At 45.5% G+C, this 21355-nt stretch overlaps 2 protein-coding genes across 3 annotated transcripts in view; one reads left to right on the top strand and one right to left on the bottom strand.

The window, feature by feature from the left end:
• Nucleotides 1-10957: 10957 nt before the first annotated feature.
• Nucleotides 10958-18831, top strand: LOC144174781 (uncharacterized). Of its 2 annotated transcripts, none has more exons than XM_077703659.1 (7): nt 10958-11158; nt 11598-11671; nt 11852-11878; nt 12083-12279; nt 13611-13695; nt 15908-16119; nt 17038-18831. In XM_077703659.1, exons 2-7 carry the CDS (start codon nt 11600-11602, stop codon nt 17129-17131), a joined length of 687 nt encoding a protein of 228 aa, XP_077559785.1. In that variant the 5' UTR covers nt 10958-11158; nt 11598-11599; the 3' UTR covers nt 17132-18831. The 2 variants fall into 2 exon arrangements, with proteins under 2 accessions (XP_077559785.1, XP_077559786.1); XM_077703660.1 differs by lacking the exon at nt 10958-11158 and adding an exon at nt 11194-11390.
• Nucleotides 18832-19160: 329 nt separating this feature from the next.
• LOC144174780 (piRNA biogenesis protein EXD1-like) overlaps nt 19161-21355 on the bottom strand; it is a 32098-nt gene continuing 29903 nt past the window's right edge. Inside the window, exon 13 of the mRNA XM_077703658.1 lies at nt 19161-19685. Within this exon, the coding sequence (XP_077559784.1) occupies nt 19168-19685 (518 nt within the window). The 3' untranslated portion in view covers nt 19161-19167. The remainder of the gene's footprint in view (nt 19686-21355) is intronic.

Raw genomic sequence — 21355 nt, 5'->3', positions numbered from 1 at the left:
AACCAGGGTTCTGAGCTTAGCTAGCCACTTTACTCTTGGACATGAGTGTGACAACCTGTACTCATGCAAGAGTGGCTCTTGTTAAAGGCGGCGAACAATCGAGATAAAAAAAAAAGATGCAGCTGGCACAATTTAAAGGCTAGAAGCTCACGTGTCCAGCGTGGGAGGAGGCCGGGGTGTCAAAGTTGCCTACAACTATGTCACTCGACGGTACACACCTGGTGTCTCATCAGTTTATTAAATATGATTGAGACACGGGCCGGAGGCAATTGCACACCTCTGTAACCCATGCGGGGGCCTAAAGGGTGTTGGACCATATCGCTGGGGGAGCTGGCATAGCCCTGTAACCCTGCTTCTGGGGAGCGCGAGTGTCGAGTTATGGAGGGTGGTAGAACTGGCCCTCCTGGGTGGCCCCAACTTCCACGAAGTTCCCGCTGGGAAACAGTGGAAATTCCGAAAGGGGGTGAAGCTAGGCAAATAGGGGTCACCCAATGGCTGCCAAAGCTGAAGAACACGTGAGCTTCAGCTGTGCAGCAGCACTGAGCAAGAACTTGCTTTAAGGGGGAATGCTGATCTTAAACTAAAAGACTTTATCTTTGCAATTATGATGATGGCAATTGAGGGGCATATGTAGTTTTTCATTCTGATTGTAAATATAAAATTTGTTTTTGTGTAAAACAAATCTATTCAAATGTATGCAGGTTTTTATGTTTGATTTCTTGACAGCTTTTGTAAAAAAACTGCTTGAGGGATGCAGCTGAACAAGGTACCAGTGAACTGTGCACACATCAACTGTGCACATCATCATTCTATCTGGTCTGTAGCAGAAGTTACGACCATTTGAAGTTTCAGCTTGAAAGGTGGTAACCAGAAAAAACGGTTTTGTCTTCCAGGCCCAAACTTCAAATGATCGTAACTTCTGCTACAGACCAGATAGAATGATTATGTTAGTCTTATTGCACTCCTTGATTTGTGCACCGTTAACTGGTACCTCGTTCAGCTGCATGCCTCCAGCAGTCTTTTTACAAAAGCTGTCAAGAAATCAAATATAAGAACCTGCATAAATTTGAATATATTCGTTTTACACAAAAACAAGTTTCATATCTACAATCAGAATGAAAAATTACACATGTCCCCCAGTTTTCATCATCATAGCTGTAAAAATAAAGTTCTTGATCAAATACCCATGTGGGCCCCCTTAATGGCAGTCCATACTATCGAGCACTGTAAAACTGTAGTGCATATGCGGAGCTTTCTGACCCAACAGCCAGAGCACATAGCACGAATCGTAGGCTAAGTGTTTCGTTGCCGGCATTCTTTTGCATTCCTTTTGTGCACCCATGATACCAACACTGAGAGGTATGTCTATTGCAACCAAAAGAAGACAATGACAACATAACTCAAACCTGCACTGGTGGCTACTATTGAGCCCAACGCAGGCAAATCTTTGGTTCCTGCCATATCTTTGCAATGGCAGCCAAGATTACAGTTCCAACAAACTCACTTCATGGTTCCTGTACTGCACTGTGGTCAACAAAAATGAAGTCGCTGTCACATAAGCATGCCAAAAACTCCTCAAGGTGTACTGCATCTTAATTATTTGAAAATAAATGTAACTAAAAGTTAGTGCAATGAGGTGCTGAGGGCATGCTTTGACTTCGAAAGGAAAATACTTACGAAAAAATTGCTAGAGAGAAGCTGCACAAAGACTTGCGGACACAAGTAGGAGGAGGCACAAACAAAGTGCCGTTACTCTCAGCTTAGGGGTTTTATTGTCCTGACATGGAGTATAAGCCCCACCACAGTCAACAACAACGAAATAGAACAAAGAGACAATACCATATAGGATTCGAAACAATCCCTGACATATCGAGGTGCATAGGACCAAGCAAATGCCGCAACACAACGCTGACATGAATTGAAAAAACAAAAACAAAAGAAACGCAAGTTACAATTGTGCTGCCAGTTAAAAAAACGATCCACCCCCTATTTTTGACCAAAAAATAAAATTAAAAAATGGGACATAGTGACACATTCAGATCCCAAGTGTGCAATCTCTGCTGCCTTGATTATTGCCCACCTGACCTGGTTTAAGATTCCTGCACTAACTGGACCAATCGAACTTTGACACATGTTCCCACACTGCAGGAAAAATTAGAGCTACTTAGTGCACTGAAAAAGCTGCAGTCATATTCTCAAAAACGAAAACGCCTGGTGTGTGCTTGGAACATCACAGCGGCGGCCGCAATTACACCAAACTTTCAGCCCAGCAAACTTCTTTCAGCATTGCATATCGCAGTGGGGAGTTACCTCAGATGGTGGCTTTCGCCCACGCGCCCACACTATGTAGCAAGTTCACCCAAGCTGTGAAGACCACCTTTATGCTGCACCTCTTCCCAAACATTCTTGACACGGTGTGCCTATCTGTGCATGCCTCTAGCCTGCAATGGCTTCTTGGGCAGTCGGTACTTTGTTTTTGCATATCTGAGCATGGATCCCACACCTAGCTGACGACCACACAACCATAATGTTCCCACTGCCACGAAGCAGTTTATCTGTGCGTATACTGCAACACTGCTATCTCTCCCTAACCTGTGATTGCTTCTAGGGAAATAAGCTACTTTATGTTTGTGTCTCTGAGAATGCACCCACCCCTGACGGCTGCACAGCCATAGAATTTCAACTTCCAAAGGGCAGCGCTTTCCTTGCTTGTTGAAGCTGACCTAGACAACAAGAGGACTTAGCTAGCTTATTACAACAGCATATTTTTTGCAACAACCCCATCTTACGATTTTTAAATTAGACAGTGCAAACAAGAACAGGAGCTTACTATTCTTGAAGATAACTACATGGTTAAAAGCAGGATGAACATACAGCTTTGCATTGCGGACTGTTTTTAGCCACCCTCGACAGAGTTTTGAACAGGCATGTAGAAGGTGCAGGCTCTGACAGTGTTCAGGTTTGTTGATGACCCTCTGGGTTTTTTTTTTTTTTTTTTCCTCATTCCACAGAAATGACAGCTTGTTTGAGGCTTTGCCGTCGTGTGCATACTGCACATGTTCTGTGGGCATGTACATCTCAGCCCTGTTGTATGAAACACGTCCTCAGGAGAGCCTTCACAAAGTCAATGGGGTTCGGACCCTCGAAACACCCCAACGGAGCAAGCCCTGCCATTTTCTCTAATTTGCCCTTGCAGAAAGTCATCAAATAAAGCGAAGTGCACCGATTAGGACTCACTTGCACCTGTTAATGGGCAGCTTCAGAGAGCCGGCCGGCACTTGGAGGCAAGATTTATGGAAGCAAGACCTCTGTTGCAAGCATCGTCACCAGTCGTATAAGCCATGCACACAAATATAAAAGTAAAGCCTCCGCCTATGCAAAAACTGATTACGAGTGAGAAAGAAAACAAAAAGCTGCACTGGTGCCTTATGTACACAGATTAACGCACAAGCTGACAAAGACTACAAACAGTCTCGATGTCAAAACAATCTTTATGGCCCCTAAAAAGTTGTTTCAGTTGCCTCGTATATGCATATGGAGGTTAATGCCCCTAGCAAAAAAGATAAGAGTATTGTGATGTGCAACGCTGGCAAAGGTTAGTCTGCAGATGTGGTGTATGACATCTGCTACTGTCAAACCTCGTTATAGCGAACACTGATTTAGCAAATTATCGGATATAGCGAACTACTAAATACGAAGTTTGTTTGGTCACGCTTAATTTCACTGACACCTATTATTTTAATAACGAAACAAAAACCTCGACAAAAAAACAGTAAAGCGTTCATTTCAGTTTCTATACCCTTTGGAAATATCTTGTCTCATTCGTGGGATGGGGGTGGCTGGGGGTTGGGGCGGGGGAACAACTCCGAGGGCCCACAGACAAACGTCGCTTCGGCAATGGCTCAAATTGGTCTCTGTCTCCGACCACAAGGACGAAATAAAAAGTTAACGAAGCGCATTTTTTGAGTATCTTTCAAAAACACCTCGACAATCGATGTACTCCCACGTCCGTTTCCCCATTCCTCCAAGGGCCTTCCGTCGATCCGCCGCCTTCACCCCCTTTTCCCATACTCTCTCACTACGCGGGGTGGACAAGCGACGGCATTGCAGGCGAAAATAAATTGACATTGAAAGATTGTTTCGGCTGTGTTGTCATCCAGCTCGGTATACGCCTCGAGCGCGGCCTGTAGGGGTGCCACTGAAATCCCCCTAGCGGCCCGTTTTGAAAGCAGGCGCGGGAGTCCCCGGGCTGCTCCCCCATGTCGCCGTTGCTTATGGGGCTTGTTCAAGTCAGCGATTTACCGTTTGTCCGCGTTCGAAATACCGAATAACGTGGAGCAGGCACTCTGTTTGCAAGCGTGCTGTGTTCACGAGAGTATAAACGTTTATGACGCGATCTTAGTGAGATCTATATGAGCGCCGGCGTGTGTCACAGGCCGGCGTCCCAAAGCCAGCATTTGCATGCAGCTGATTGCAATTCCGCTGCCCTGAAATTTAGTGGCAGTGTCTCCGTAAGCAGTGTTACCTCCGATGGTCATGTTGCGGCCATACACACTATGATGTAAATCGACTTTGTGCACTTACAAAATCCACCGAAGCACTCATACCTGACAGCACGCAAGTTACGCCTGCCAATATCACATATCAGATATTGATCAGTACCATGAACAAGCCAATGCGGCATAAATTTCACAAACATTGTACCAAAGAAGTACGATGGCTAATGCAAAATTACACTCCAGAGTCAGCACACGACGATAAATTTAATGCTGGGTCGTCTTGTTCCGAGGTGAGCGCTCGCAAAGATTCATCTGTTATATTTATCCTCCACAAGAAGCGCGAAGATGGGCTTATAGAGTAACCCGCGTCCGTCACCAAACTCTTCTTCGAAACATCGTCATATGACACAGGACTACAGAATCTAGCATAAACCGAAATCAGAGACCCTTATCAGATACCACACTCTTCCAACGAGTCCGTGTGTACGAGATTTCGGCGCAGGCTAAGGATCTCCAGGTGGTCAAAATTAATCCGGAGCCCTCTACTACGGCGTGCCTCATCGTCTCCATTGCGTCGGCGCGTTAAACACTGCAATCAATCAATCAACTCTTCCAACGACACCTCGTATCGCTTGTGAACTGCCTACCCTGTATTCTTCAAAAAATGTGCCTGCCGCGGGTGCTCAGCCGTTCGGTGAAGGCGAAAAACAAACGAAAAGTGAACACGCAGCGTGTGTGTGTGATTACTAAAACGTTCATTCGTTGATTTCGCTCCGCATTTGTAAACAACGATAGTTGATCGTCCTCCTGCTCACCCCCTCACTCACCCCCCCCCCCTTCTAGCGAAATATCAGTGCATTTCGCGTCTAGTTGGTCTGGTGAATACTACCTTGCTCAAACAAACGTCTTTAGCATTTCAGAAACTGCACTCGGTTTTTTTTTTTATTCCCGTACGACTATTCTATTTATTCCTGACTTGCAGACCATTCATTTTCCCGTGGTTTCATTAACACATACCTCGGTTCTTACTATAAGGCATGAGTGGGCGCATATCTGACAATGCGCAGCCTTTGAGTGTACTTAACATTTTCGCGTGGCTTAAATACCCATAAAAGGCACAAGTTTTTGTCAGCTATTGGGTTATCACATCCCCGAAACATATTTTTCTACGACGTACATATTCGAACCAAAGCCGCATTTGTTGTCTGCGCTGTAAAACGAACCAACCTCTTACATTGCCAATATCAGGTCTAAACGAGGTGACAATAAATAGAATTCACTTGTGCTGACGTGTTCAAAGGTGACAGCAGTGATATGCTGCTGCCGTCGCCGACGCCCGCAAGAGCGGCCAAGAAGCGCGCAGAACCGCCTCCCCGGATAGCTCTTGTTGGCGTTTAGAGCGCTCTACCAAGACGCGGCTGTTTTTTTTAAGTGCCCTAAACGTGCAGTTAACTTACAGACGTCACCATAACAAGTTGTTTAGTGCACGGAAAGGCAAAGAGAAGCGAAAGAGAAGCGAAAGAGAACCAAAACACTGCATGACCACCTATCAGCCACGCAGCGCTAATCCCGCAAACGCCGCGGAGAAGCGGCGGCAGGCGGCGCAGCGATCGCGAATCTCGAGGCGTATAGTAAAAGTTCGGCCTCTCTGATTCCAATTTTGAAAAACAACTACTTCTGTGCTACAATGATGTTTGCAAATAAATTTCTTACAGCGAGAGTGCAGCAACAAAAAAATAAAGTTCCTTGTGATGGATGCAAAACTTCTGTAATAAAAAAAATGAGGCGTACACAACGATTGTTGGTTTGGGCATGAGAGTGCATCATTTTAGGTTCCCCTCGTGTAGGCTTCCCTACGTGTAATTTTTACTACCTTCATGCCTTCGTACGTTTCTATTAAATAAGCGAAATCTTTTCAGTAACGGAAAAGTAACGACGTTACTTTTTTGCGGTAACTGTAACTAGTTACTTTTGGAAAATTCGTAACTGTAACTGTAACAGAGTTACTTTTTTGGGTTAGGTAACTGTAACTGTAACACTGTTACTTTTTTTCGGTAACGTGCCCATGACTGGTCTTTAGTAGATTCCCCATTGCTGCCAGACTGCATCTATTGACCTGTTGTCAGCATGCTGGCTACCCGCTTTTTTGTCTGCTTCCCGACGTATGTTTTAACAGCTCCCGGCAGGCATGTCATAAAGTTTATAACGGATAATTTGTAATCTGTCCCTCCCTCAGTGATGGAAGTGTTCTTTGTTGCTAAACAAAACTGTCAAGAGGTACAAGTGGTAGAAAGCAAAGATGTATATTATTGCCATGGTCCTTTTAAGGCTGTTGTTCCATGTAGTGCTTTCACAATTTTTGATGCGCTGCTGTCATTGCAATCTACAGGCCAATTATTCATACAGCAAGTGCATCCTACTGAACTTTTATTGGAATTTCGATGGTTCAGAATTATGTGGGTTGGCTCAGTAGAGGCTGGACACTATGTAAACAGGCCCAAACTAGCACTATTTTTGCAATTACCGGTTGCCTCGATTTTAAAGGCTTTAACGAAAAACCTGCTTATAGGCAACTTTTGCTTACCATGTCTCCGCTCTAGGCAAGATGTTTAGTAAGCGTCGCCCAACTTCTACTACCTCAGCCACTTTTCTTCGAGGCGCTGCACTTAGTCACGCGAGACGTCTTGTTCGGAGGGTGAGAGGGAGTGGCGCGTGACGATATGTCACGGGGCAAGAACCACCGCGCCAAGCGACTCGCCCCTCAATCTCTTTAAAATTCGCTGGGGCCAAACAGGAACTTGGCAGCTCCGTTTCGATGGCCTCATGTTGTGCAATGACCATCCATTCCGTAACCCCTGTCCTCCTCAAAAGCTTGAGCATCATCTCATGGCAATTTTTGCTAGAATCAGGTTCTCCTTTTCACTCTGGTCTCTCGAGGAATAATGTGTGATAAGCATTAATACACCAAGTCACTCTGGTATGCTTTCCAAACATTGGTTCCAACGACAAAAAAAAAAAAAAAAAACGGATATTTTTCGCCTAGACTACCCACCCTTTCGCAGTCAAATCTTGTGCAGGGATGCTGTAGTCACATTCATTTAAGAGTAAGGTAAGCAGCCCCAGGTCTCTCCCTACCCCGGCAACAATGTGCCACGCCTGTTTTTAAACTCACAGTGGGAGCAGTCTGCCTTGACTTTAACCCAACCGGCACAGATAGCTTCTGCTCACTGACTAGCCAAAGTCACTGTTGGCTATGTATGAATTACTACTATTTCTTGCTTTCATTTGGGTTGCATCCAGACGTATTCCTTGCTTTAGATTGGGCTTCCACCTGCCCGTAGCCATTTCTGAAGCTGCATTCCATCCTCAGTAATTATTAATAATAATTGCTAACTGTGACCCTAACTAGTCAGTGAGCAATAGCGATTGGACGTCTGGGCAAAAGGACAGTCTGCTCCCACTGTGAGTTGTGAAGCAAGCGTGACACTCGGTTGCGGTGGTAGGGGGAAATCTCGTGATGCTAACTCAACGCTTATACCACTCAAACGAACACCATTCCTGCTGAAGATACGAGTGCGAAAAGGCTGGTGCTCTAGTAAAGAAAAAAATGCCCCTTTTGGTCAGTCAAACAAATGTTTGGAATATGTGCCAGGGCGACTCGGTGTATTATTATGCTCATCCCACATAGTTCATTACGACAACAGAAAGGAAGGAAAGAAAGAAATTGATTCCAATAAAAATTTCCGCGTATCTGTTCCTTTGTTGCAAATGTCGGTGAAAGACAACAGTCGACTGGCGCCCCTGGCAAGTAAATTCCTCCCTTCTCTTTCCCGCTCACCTCTCATGCTGTTCCTCTCCCGTCTCGTTCCTCCCAAGATAACACGCTAGAGGTCTGCTCAAGCAATTTAAATTTACCGCGTTCCACTGCTCCAAGTAGGGTAACTCGATGCCAGCGCTGCCGTACAGCGGAGGCATGCGTGAATCGGGGTACCCTACTACAACGTTTATAGAACCACGTTGCCCTAGCCCAAGAGCGTTCCACGCGGAATGTGGAACCTATCTACTGGAACTTTCGTTGCGGTTGCCGTTTGATTTCTTAAATGCCGCCAGGCAGCGCGGGCGACAGCAGGCGACGGTTTTCTGCAGTTGATGTAGTATTTAATTTGCTATCACAAAAATTAAGCATCCGTGAATTTTTTAATAAAGGAACACTGAAAATATCCCTCATGTATTGATTTTCTGCCTTATATTTGCGTAATGTCTTGTTCTTGTTCATCAATGTTGACAAGTATGAACATTAACACCGGACTTAGACGTTTATATTTGGAGGTGGGTATATAAGACTATTGCGCCGTGACTTTCCACTTTGGCCGGCTGGCTGAATCGAGTCACGGATCAGACATACAGACAGACCAGAATTTTTGCGTTTAAGTAGCCCAAGAGAGACTATCACCCTTAACAAATACCATGAAATGATGTTCACCAAAGTTAGCTTTTGAGGACATGGGTTATGGAAAGGGTTTGTCGTTGCACAAAATCAAGCTGCTGAAACGAAGCAGCCAAGTTCCTGGTTGGCTCCAGCGCTTTATAAAGAAATGCAGGGGCGGGTCGCGCGCCGCGCTGGTTCTTGCGCCCCCCGACAAATCGTCACGCGCTACTCTATCTCTCTCTCATCCTCCTTACAAGACGCCTCGCGTGACTCAATACGGCGCCTCGAAGAAACCCACAGGATGCGCCGTTTAACGTACGCTTTCAGAAATTATACAAAGTTTTATTTGTGCCAGCTCTTTGCCATGGTTACCTGATCACCAACTTACACAAGCATGTTTTGTCTGAAACGCTGCCTGAGTAGCGTTCAAGTACAACTCGATGAGCCCTTTGTGGCCACGTTCGTTCGATAACATCTTTGACGGCTGAACTTTAATTGTTCTTCTACAAAGGCGTCCGAAACGCGTGTGCGCAAGAAAGAGAAAAAAATGAAAAAAGAGAGCCACCACCTCAGTATGAGCGGACACTGTTTTACATTTGTTCGGGTAACAAGATTGTGTAAGTTTTTGTTTTGGTTTTTATCACAAGTTGGACTGGTTTTTCCGATAGGAATTAATTAATTATCCAGTACTTTGGTCCGCCTCGAATCAAACCAATAGACTGATGATGTCTCAGGATCTACCTTCTAAAAAAAACGCACTCGCTCCAACTGTTCCATTTTTGACCCGCACCGGACAAGATTACGAAAGCAAATACCGAGCGACCAGCGAAACGATCAGCTGTGATATGCCGCGCGTGCTTCTGCTCGCTGAAGAGCACCCAACCACATTCGAGAGCAGAGATTTTACACTAGAGCAAGCGCATGCGGCGAACACGGCACCAAGCAGAAAAAGTTCGACTTCGTTGACCAGAACATACCTTCGGTGTTCAACGTATGGTAGTGCTGCCCATGGTCGTTCGTCCCTTTGCTTACACGAAACAACCACTTGTGATCTTCCTACGTCTCGAGCACTTCGAGCGACAGAGAGAGCGCCATAAGGACATAAAACACTCAACCGCGAAAACTAGGACGCCAGCTGTTGTTGCGAGTTTTGGCGGCACAAGTAGGCAGGCGATGTCAGCTGCCAAGAGATCACTTGTCGGAGCCACAACCGGCTATGGTCGGAGCGTGGGTCGGAGCAACACCAACAGCGCCAGGGAGCGACAGCATTTGGCTTCACCGCATAGCACCGACCGCTTTCTGGCCGGAAGTCAAGGAGCACCGACTTCCGCCGTGCTTTCTGCTCTCCCTGGCGGCTGAAAGCACTGAAAGCATGCGTCCCGACCGTTGGTCCCGAGTCCCGACTTAAGGCAGCTAAGGTCCCGCCCATGGAGGAAAAAAAAGCTTAGGAGAGGCCCCCAGCTATCCCCGCGCATTGGCAAAAGTGTGGAGGAAGTCACGTGTTTTCGGCGGCCATTTGAAGTCGCGTTAGCAACGGCGTCCTAGCAGCTTTTCTTTCCTCCATGGTCCCGCCACTCAGAAATTTTGTGAGTTTGTAGGCAAACTTGGGACGCCAACATCCCCAGTGTGTCCTGTGTCCAAATTTTCTTACTCTGTTTGCTAACCATTTTTTAAGTTTCACCTCATTATTCGCCACAGCCATGGAGGAAGAAAAAGAAAAAAACTTTTCTTTCCTCCATGGCCAAAGCAGACGATAAATACCGCACCATTTTGTACGGTGGCGGCATCTGCACTCAACTAACGATATTGTTAGTTTGCAAAATGTAAATATATCAATATATTAGCACCTGCCTTCATTATTATTGTCTAGCTTTATGCGTAATACATAATCTATTAAACATTATTTTTAAAAACCGTAGAACTAATCTACCAGAAGTACAATATTAGTGTGACGTCACATACAAGTAAAAAACGTTTGTGTATTACGTAATACGGAGGAAGGAAACGCGCCATACAAGATCAGCAAGAACAGCTAGCGGCATCTGGCGAGCTGCGGTGGCCGAAGAAGCACGGCTGGACGTGTGGTCGGTGGCTGGCTGGCTGGGCCGTCTGATCAGCGTGACAATGATTGGCAATTGGACCACTTGATTTCGGACAAAATACACCCAGCGGCCTTTGTCGGCGATAAGACGGAAAGCAGCAGCTATCTCATCGGCATCTTTGGTCACAGGTCTTTGGCTTCTAGTTTTTATGCTTTTCCATGCCTGCACGCCTTTCCGAGCCATACGTTTGATGTTTTAGCTGATAAGTGTGGCACCTTATTGTTCTTTCAGGCCACATTACGTTCGCTGCGATGTTAATGGTTTCGTAAAATTAAATTGAACTGCCTGAGGGCTGGGGATACACCCATTGTGGGTTTATCAAGATAGCTGCTCCCTCGGGCCAACTAACTTGTTGCTTCGGTACGTTTTCGCGCTAATCGTTGTATTTCTCACAAATTTAATTGAGAAATTGTTGCTCACGTTATCGTTAAACGCCCACTTTCATTTCTGCCTGCTTTCTATCTCGCATATGCGGTGTACGTTTTATAGATGGGGCTGCGAGGTCCACCCCGCATTGCTTTCGGTTTGACGCCGAGGCTTTGACACACGATATCCTTTTGTCAACAGCGATGGCAGACTTCGATTCAACCGCAGCTCCGGTATCCGAGGAGGATTTTGAAGAACTCAAGAAGAGGCTTCAGGTAAGTTTGAAACCCTTAGCAGAGTCGCGTTTCCCTTACCGCTGGGCGCAAGAACCCACAATGTGTAACATCGTGGGAAGTTTCTCCGATGAGCGTTAACTCAGCGCCACATCCCTCCCGCTCCCAGTTCCGGTATTTCGGAGTGAATCGCTAATTCAAATCTATTCTGTCGCCTTCCAGATGATATTCGATGCGGACCCGGAGCAGGTAAGAGCACCCCAAGTAGTAGTTTCGTTTTTGTAGAAACTGTTTCACTGTTTTTTTTTTTGTCAGATCTTATTGATATCTAACGTTCGCACTTATTATTGCGTGCATTGCAGTGACCTGTGAACATTTTGCAGCAGAGCAGATGAGTTGTTTGTATAGTAAAACGCGCAGCAGACCTCTGATTTTATGCGCAATGGTGTGCAGTTCCACAATGACTACTCCATCAAGAGGTTCCTGAGAGCCTTTCGAACTGTGGACGCCGCTTTCCAAGCCATCCTCAAGTGCAACAAGTGGCGCACTGAGTATGGAGTTAAGGCCATCTCTGCCAGCGACCCTGACATCAAAAAGAACATCGAAGCCAAGAAAGCCATGGTTCTTCCCAACCGCGACTTCTATGGCAGGTGTGTAATGTGCATGTTCTGCTTTTTACTACACTTTTTTTTCTCTCCTGCAATTCTTTCACTTGTGTCATATAAAGGTTGGCCGCAGTCAATGCCTGATCATGGGAGTTGTGGGAATATGAGTTTGCGTCGAATCAAACAATTTTGTAGTGACCAAATTTTAAAAATTTGAATTAAATGTCGAGCAGGCACTTTTTTTATATATAAGCAAAAAGTGGCGCACACATTTTGAAAATATTTGTGATTCGTGCTTTCAGACGTAGAGGAAGCATGAGAAAATGGAGGAGGCAGCGTAAGTAAGAAGCCGTTAAATGGGGCTACAACAACACTAAGATTTTGTTGCCACAAATGTAGCGCTACATTCAAGTGTTTCTGACAGTGAGCATGCACATTGCACACTGTATATTTCGGCAGGTACGGCCAAAGCAGGAATGTAGATAGATAAGCCGGTCTCTTCTGTTTTACCCGCCGCGGTGGCTCAGTGGCTAAGGCGTTACGCTGCTGAGCACGAGGTCGCGGGTTCGATTCCCGGCCGCGGCGGCTGCTTTTCTGATGGAGGCGAAAAGCAAAAACGCCCATGTGTACGAGATTTCGGCGCACGTTAAAGATCCCCAGGTGGTCAAAATTAATCCGGAGCCCTCCACTACGGCGCGCCTCATCGCCTGCGTTGCGTCGGCGCATTAAAACCCTACAATCAATCAATCGGTCTTTTCTGTTTTGTCTATGCTACCTTGTAATGGCAAGCAACCCTAATCCCTGGTATCTTCAGTGCTGTTAACAATAAGAATTTTCCAACTCTTGCATTTGGCCTTTCTGCGGTGCTGTGGAGCCGTACAGGAGTAAAATGCATGTGTAGAACTTAGCGTGCAAGCAACTTTTCAGTGCAAGACCAAATGCTTTCACTTGCAAGTTGTGCAGACGTTTATGCATCCACATCTATCACATCTGTCACTTCTTGAGAGGTTCATGAATGTTGAGGATGAAATCCGCAGCTGTATATGACTTATTCAAGCTCATATATTTGAGCTTTCATTCTATGCACCCCCAGCAGCCCATGTAAGTAGTACAACCAATGTGGAACATTTAGAATTGAAAAAAAAAAAAAAAAAAAAAAACGCTTTTAGAAGCATGTTGAGGTGCTAGACAATGTGGTTAGCACTGTTCCAATTTGTCTGCTCTGTTCAGCAATGCATGTCTTCATTCTTGTCCAAGCATAGCCTGTTTATTTGCGGTACATATACAAATAGAATTATACAAAGAAACTTTATTTTTATTGCAAAGGCTACGGTGGCAGGCCAGTAATATCTGCCCTTTATATCTCCCCTGTTTAGGCCTGTCATCTACATTCCTGCCTGCAAACACAACGTACAAGACCGGGAGATCGACGAGCTCACCAGATTCATCGTTTTCATCCTGGTATGGTTTTGCTCCTCGCGTGATAGAGCCCAAGGTCGACGGTTATCTTGCACACACTTAGAAATTCAAGATAAGCTCTTATCGGCTGCAGCGGCTGCTTTTCTGATGGAGGCGAAAATGAAAAACGCCCGTGTGTTAGAGATTTCGGCACACGTTAAAGATCCTCAGGTGGTCAAAATTAATCTGGAGCCCTCCATTATGGTGCGCCTCATCGCCTGTGTAGCGCCAGCGCATTAAACCCCACAATCAGATCAGAAGATAAGCTCTTGTAATTTGAGAACAATCGTGTTGTGCTAAAGTAGTGTTGGGCAGCACAGTGCAAAAATATGAAGCACAGGAAAAAATACAAAGCGCTGACCCACAGATCATGTACAACCCAGTGCTTTGTTCCTGTTTGTACCACGCATGTCTTAATACGTGTGTGCGGTGTTTTTCAATATGAAGGCTATCCGATTCCCCTGGTTACTGTATTATCGCTGTCAAGAAAAGTTGCTCCTATGCTCAACATTTTTTCTGAGTTGCATGTATGTGCAACTTCTTTTATTAAAAAGGAAGTTTGTGAAATGGCATAGAAAAGAATGTAGACACAACACATGGCCTTACACTATGCTTCCCATACTACGAGGAGATTGTGGCAATTCTGTCTCGGCAATAGGTGAACACGCTCACAAGTGACTAGGCACTATCACAAGCACGCCTACTCTTGAGTAAGTATGTTGTCACGAAAGAATTTGTATTTGTATTAGCGGTCACACACTGATGTCCGTATGCTCATAATTCCACTTCATTCCTGGACCAAGCCAGACTCACTTAGCGCTTTAGGTACACCCCAACTGTGGGCCTATGCTCAATCACAATCACATTTGCATGTAAGCTCAAGTACAAGTGAGCCTTAATAAAAGTACCCAAGACGGCATACACCCATCTAGTCCTCAGCTCGTTCATGTAACACTAAAGTGACCAGACGTCCTGATTTAGGCGGGACAGGTCCCGGTTTTGCGGCTGTGGGCCCGCTGTCCCGCAGCCTGCTTGAATATGGAAAGCGGGTATCAAGCCCAGTGTCACAAATGAAAAGCTGAACGAATGAAAGAGTCAAAAGAAACCATTTGAGGAACCTCAAGAAAAAAGTGCACCCGACAGGACTAAGCAGGAAACTATTGTTTCCTGCTTAGTCCCAATGTCTGAACTGTTTTCTTGAAGTTAGTGTACCAACAAACTCTTCAGTACACGGTTCTGCGTTTGACGAGAGCTGAGTGGACGTGCTTCAGTACTTATTTACTTATTCAGCAAATAACTCGTTGCTCGTTGAAGAAAGGACAAGGGAACTACGAAACGAATGCTCTTTCAGTTAAAACAAAATTGCGTTGAGACATTTAGTGTCCCTTCAAGCTATGTGCCACGTCCTTCCTTACACCCGTCCCACTTTGGGGTCCGAGGAATATGGTCACTTAATGTAACACAGGCGAGAGTCGTAAGCGCAGTCAGATTAACTTCAGAAATTAGGGTATGACTGTGCAGGACAAATTCTAATCTTTTGCAACATATTTCTCCACATTTGAAAATTAGAAAAGTCTGTTCAAGGGTGCGGTATTCCGCGCACCATCTTCCAAACAGCGGTTAGTTATTTACGACAAATCCGAATGGCTGTGACCCCGAATTCGCTTGCGTAAACATTGCAACATGTTTTGTGAATTATCGATTTTCTGTTGTCTCAAGGAATAGGATTACTGTGGACAGCTACATTTTTCTTAAATTTCATAACCGTCGTGAATGCAGGACTGCAGCTATGGAACACTTCATTTCTGGGATATACTAAATCTATTGAAGCATACAAACTTCTATGTATAACTACCATACGAACTTCTATGTATAACTTGATCAAGAATTTTACGGTTACAAACTCTTGTTGCTCAGTTCAAAAGCTGTTATTAACCACTCCCCTCGGTTTTTATTTCGCCCACCAACTGTTTGCATCTGTCATTCTGTCAGTCTCTATTTACGCGATGCAGGTTATAGGATGCACATTTGCGTGAAAAAGCATGATAGAGTTAGAAAGAGCGCTTACACCTGTTGCTGTGCAATGTCATGAGCTGTGGGATGTAAGGGCAGTGTTTAAATTTAACCGAAATTGCGGTGTACCAAAATTACCGTGTCCGCTGAAATAGCAGCCGCTGCCACATTGGCTCTTTCCTCCCGTCGGGCGATGGTGCAGGAGGAGGCGTGCAAGAAGTGTTTTGAGGAGGTGGTGGACAACCTGTGTATAATCTTCGACCTGAAGGACTTTGGGCTCAACAGCATGGACTATCCGCTCATCAAGAACCTCATCTGGCTCCTAAGCAAGCACTACCCCGAGCGGCTGGGCATCTGCCTCGTCCTCAACTCCCCCACCATCTTCTCCGGTTGCTGGGCCGTCATTCGTGGATGGTGAGTGCACACTTGTCATGTAGCCGGATTTTCCGAGACTGTCATTTTGAAATGACGCGGTGTTGGCGTAGAAATGCATGTTTAGTTTCCTTTTAAGTCCTGTGAGCGTGCAAGCACCTACAGATTTTGATGGTGGCGGCAACAAACTAATTCGCAAAGCGATGCGCGTTCTCAATGCGACATTACCCGCTGGCCTATTACGATGTGACTCTGTCCCTGTGTTGCTCTTGTAACAAAGTGACGCTATGAATTTCTCCAAAGTTTCTGGCCTTGCAATATTGCAGAATGAACGACAAAATCTTTTGAATAAAGCGAAGTTGCACGCAGTCTTCATGGTCCCCTCTAGGGCAATCTGCTAACCCAACCTTGCACCTTGAATTCAGTGTACTAGATCATTTTTCACGAAACTAGACTTGAGGACATGAAAGGAGGTGCTGTGCTCCCTCCAAAAGGCATGTAGCTTACATGTCAGTTACATTTGCTAAGTGTATAAGGCAAAGCTGGACACTACTCTGGTTCATTCGAAGGTATAAAAGGTATATTTACAACTAAATGTAGCATGGAGGGAGCCATTGCTTACCTTGAACGGGAGGTGCAGAGAATATTTCTTGACTGTGGTACGTTATTGTGGGTGTCTTGCATTTTGTTTGATTTTGGGGGGGGGGGGAATGTCCGTAATAATGAGACATGACTGTAGTCTATATTGATAAGTTCACATATCTGTAGGCTAGCCCGTGAAGTGTGAACAGTGCCGTCCTCAGAAACTGTGGCAACATAGAAACCATGGCATCACACCTAAACGTAAACTTCGCTAAGCAAGCCACTTGGAGGAATAGGCCAAGTGGTGTGCCCGTTCGGTTCTTTATGCAAGCACAAGAAGTGAGTTCACTTCTCCCCCTTCTCTCTCCTCGCTCGCAGGCTCAACGAGGTCACAGCAAAGAAGGTGGTGTTTATAGGCAGCCAAGATGATTTGGTCAAGTACGTCCACCCAGACATACTGCCCAACCTCTAACGGAGCAGCGGTCTTAGGGAATCACCAGGGGACACAGTGCAGCTGTCAGCCAGACCTCACCGCCCACCCACCTTCCCCATCACCAGCACCCACGGCTGTGGACAGTGTGCTGAACTGCTTGCGAGGGCTCCAATCTCTTCTTTTTCGGTCACCTCAACTTGGCGCTTTCGAGCCGCGCCAACATAATAACACCAACGTAGCAACATCAGCAGCTTCATCTTGACGATCACTTAGGACTAGTTTTGTTGTTGTTTTCTTACTTAGTAAGCACATGCACAACCATGCTCGCAGGGGACGACAGCTGCATCGGTTTGCAGCAATTTTCACTGGCCTCGTCAAGAGGAAAGCTTTTGTAGGAAACATAGACTTCAGTGAAAACATTTGCACTATGTTCAATCGCTTGTTTGTCTAAAGTGTACAAGGTGCACATGTCTGGAATGATGTTGCTCTGCGGAATTGTTTGTCCTCGAAAGCATCTTCCACCGTCGTGATCTGGTCTTTTGCGCAGTTTCTTACATTTAAACAGTTGTTTTGACACTCGCTTTGAACTTGTTTTCTCACGATTACGAAGCTGTACCACAACCCCCGCCCCGTAGTGCTTATAGCAAGAAACTTAACATGCATCTATAACTTAAAAGTGTAGCCTTTTTCGAGTAAAATTCTTGAGAAAGTGGGTACAAGGGGACGAAGTTGCAGTTAAAGCTTGAGGCACCGATTACTACTTGCAAATTTAGTTCAGAAAGGTGCACTGGTATATGGATTAGGGTTAGCAGTGGGTGTGGCTTTATATTTACTTAAAACTAGGTTGTGCTTGAGCCAGGAAAACATACTTTTGTAGCTTTGGCTTCATGGGTGGGGTTTCCAATGGAGAAGCCAATATCTTTGCACAACCCATATTGCTTGACTTTTTTTTTTTGTTTTTTTTTTACCGTAGTGCAGTTGCTAAGTGTATTCATTTTTGTTCATTTTTTACCAAGCCCTCTGGAGTAGCAAAAACAGTGGGTGTCTAGGAGATGTTTTTTCTGGTGCGCTGTATGATTGGCTGCTGGTCACTGTTTAGAACAATTTTAGCCTTCTCAAGGACAATTTAAGGAGCACTGCTTTCGTTGCTTGCAAAGCCGGAGGTGTACAAACTGGACTAAGTTATTGCATCAATAATTTCGAGCCGTGAAAACGAAAACGTTGCACAGACATTGCGTTGAACTGCACTTGGTGATGGCAATTGGCTGCTTCGCTGAAATTACCTAGACTGGCACAATGCAGCGTTACGTGCAAAGAACACATCAGTGCTACTTTGTGGCACATGTTTTTATGTTTTGCTCAAAAGATTGCGCTTGCTTGGACAAATCAGCAGAGACATTGTTTGAATAAGCTATGTGATCAAGTTGATGGCAAGGCCGTGTCTACTACAAGTTTGTTGTACATATACCAAAAAAAAAAAAAAGCAGATTGCTGCCGAGTTTTTACAGCACCCACAAAATATTGCAGGTCTCGGAACAGTTCGTGTTTTGAACTGCACGACTACTTAGAATAAGTGCCATTTTTTTCAGTTGAACCACCGGGTCTGGCCTGCTTGTTAAGAGCAGCTAGGAGCTCCAATCGGCTTTGTTTAGTGTACATAAGCAGAGGATGCAAAGCGACTTAAAAATAAAATCACACATTGGTATCTGATGTTTTTTTTTTAATGAACAGCAGTAACACATCCTCCGATCATTTGTCTGAAGGTACATATCACGTGCATACATCGATTAAAATGTTGCCTGTACGAACATAAAATTCAGCAAATGCTTCATAATGCAAATAGGTGTCTCATGAAAAGAGCAGAATGTTACAAATGCTTAATACAGTATGAATTATGCACCATACCTGAACTTGAATAAAAAAATTAAGCAAATGCCTTACAACCAGATTTAAGTTCATTACGAATGCTTAATTCAGTGTGAAACATGCCAGCACTCGTAGTGGGACATAATGGTCTTCATACAATATGAACACGATGGGAGACTAGCAAACTGGAAACCTTTTCTGTTGCCTGGCTAACCGGAATACTTGAGTACTTGCATGTCTGCTGGCCGGAATGACATTTCCTTGTACTTGTTTTCCATTGGTCGAGCTCCCCAGCCACTCGGTGAAAGTCCTGGACTTCCTTGATTGGCATCAGTGCATGCATCTGGGCTGGTAGGCAGCGGCTCGCGTAGAGGAGTGCAGACTATTTCTTCGCCTCTGTCGGCATTCGCGGTTAGCAGTGTACTGCTACCTACTACAGCCATCGAAGTTTCCTCAACTCCTGCTCCTGGAAGAGCAGAAGACATCCCGACGAACTTGCGCAGGTCGATGGGCTCAGCCTTTCCGTTACCGTGGGTTCCCACGTCGTGCATTTCCTCAGTACGGCGTCCGCTGCAGAGCGGCACTTCGTGCTCGCTTTCGTCGCTGCTTTCGCTTTCCGAGTCGATCAAATTATTGGCACCCGAGAGGGCATTGGTATAGCCGTGTCCATTCATAGCTCCGTGTGGCCCCAAACCAGCGTGTCCATTGGCCATCACTGGAACTTGCGCTGCACAAATATAAAACAATGGGTGTAAGTGTAACAGTAACACAAAATTAAAGCCGTTCCACTGAATGTGAAAGCTGTCGGAAGTGCAGAGCCGTGATTCGCCATAATGGGCTGTAGCGCGGTTATTCACTCACTGCTACCACCAAATGCAATTCAAATTTCCCGCCTTTGCAGTGCTCGCGTGCCCCCTGCCCGAAACAGAGCCAGCGGGAGTTTTTCTTTGTGTGCTTGCTTTTCCAAACCACGCACGTGCCGACGTTGCACTGCCACTTATCTTCGCTTACTATTGTAAAAACCAACCGAACAAGTGTTCCTAACTAAATGAACGTGAACGCTGCCAGTTAATTTTGTAATTTTGCCTCAAATGTACCTGCAGCGTTTTTTTTTTTTTTTTATTTGCGCTAAACAACGGGAAGATGTATGACAAGTGCCAGCGGTTCATGAGTTTCGAACGCTTATAACTATATAAACTGCTTGGCTTTTGAAGCCTCTGTGTGACGCCGCGACGACAGAACGATGTGTGGCTCTTATTGGGTCCAGCAATTGAGCTAGACGACAAGACGAGCCCCTAAAGTGCCCTGCACTTAAAACGCTCTGCCGCTATATGCTGCCCAGGGAACATGAATTAACCTCTCCCTGAAAAAAGTCATCGGTGCACAAAATGGGACAACGAAACTACTCCTGACCAAGGAAGCAATTGTGTGCATTCCTAGAGCAAGGTTTCTGTCCCTGCAAGGGCAAACCCCCCAGCGCGAACATGTCAGTCTGAGACAGGATATATCTGGTCTTGCCATTTTCAGCCAGTTTTCCACATGGCCATATGCCATGAGTAGTGCGCGGCCATAGGTTAAGGTACGAGTCATAACAAATATTCTACATTAAAACAGGCCCTAAACCTTGCACAAAAATCGCCTCGACTGTTCGCAACCCCACGTTCGTAGCATATTCTGCCAACAGTCTGGCGCAACCATCTTGCTCTTGGGCTGGGGCTTTTTTTTTTTTTTTTTCAAAGCAGCATCTGGTCGCGGTGTTTCGAGGGAGGGTGCTTTACTGCTGCCTCAATGAAACGCCAAATCATCTCTAGCAGCTTCAAAGACCATATCTATGACAATGCTCAAATCGTTGTCTGGTGGGCACAGAAAGCATCAAGTTGTGCGATATTTTGACCAACACCGACAGGCTTTTTTAGTGAGCCTGATGCTGTGGAAAGGACAGAGGGGGCACAATCATGTGATATGCTTATGCACTGCTTCAAAGGTAAGTTTATCTGCTGTTTTGACAGCCTACCACAAATAAGGCGTGAGCGGAAGTGAAAAAAAGGAAGGTGGCCATTTTTCTTGCTGCATGCACAGCACGTGTTTCAATTTTTTCATAGTAAAGTGCCTGCACCACTTATGAGCCGAGTACGACGATTGTTAAGAAAGGACAAACACCGCACGTTTTTCTTTATCAGTGGGTTACACGGCTGACCAGCTCCAACCTTCTCCCAGCATAGCCTGGTGGAAAGGCCCAGGGTGGCCAGCGCAGTCCAGGGTATCCCGGACAAGAGGAAACACTCCACCAGGCAGCAGTAGTTGCCCAGACGTTAGCACCTAAGGCTCCTCTTAATGAAGTTTACTTCTCCTCTTCCTATCTGATGTTTCTGAAGAAACATTGTCATATTGATGAAC

This window comes from Haemaphysalis longicornis, unplaced genomic scaffold (genome assembly GCF_048455015.1).
Source record: "Haemaphysalis longicornis isolate Haplotype H1 unplaced genomic scaffold, Haemaphysalis longicornis Haplotype H1 scaffold_3, whole genome shotgun sequence".
In the NCBI taxonomy this organism is placed as follows: domain Eukaryota; kingdom Metazoa; phylum Arthropoda; class Arachnida; order Ixodida; family Ixodidae; genus Haemaphysalis; species Haemaphysalis longicornis.
This window is presented reverse-complemented; position numbering and strand designations above follow the sequence as displayed.

What these genes read in the sequence shown, in the direction of transcription:
- LOC144174781 (XM_077703659.1), top strand. Translation starts at nt 11,600, where the DNA reads ATGGCAGACTTCGATTCAACCGCAGCTCCGGTATCCGAGGAGGATTTT. An exon ending in AACTCAAGAAGAGGCTTCAG is followed by an intron (nt 11,672 to 11,851) that starts GTAAGTTTGAAA and finishes GTCGCCTTCCAG; the next exon opens with ATGATATTCGATGCGGACCC. An exon ending in TGGGCCGTCATTCGTGGATG is followed by an intron (nt 16,120 to 17,037) that starts GTGAGTGCACAC and finishes CCTCGCTCGCAG; the next exon opens with GCTCAACGAGGTCACAGCAA.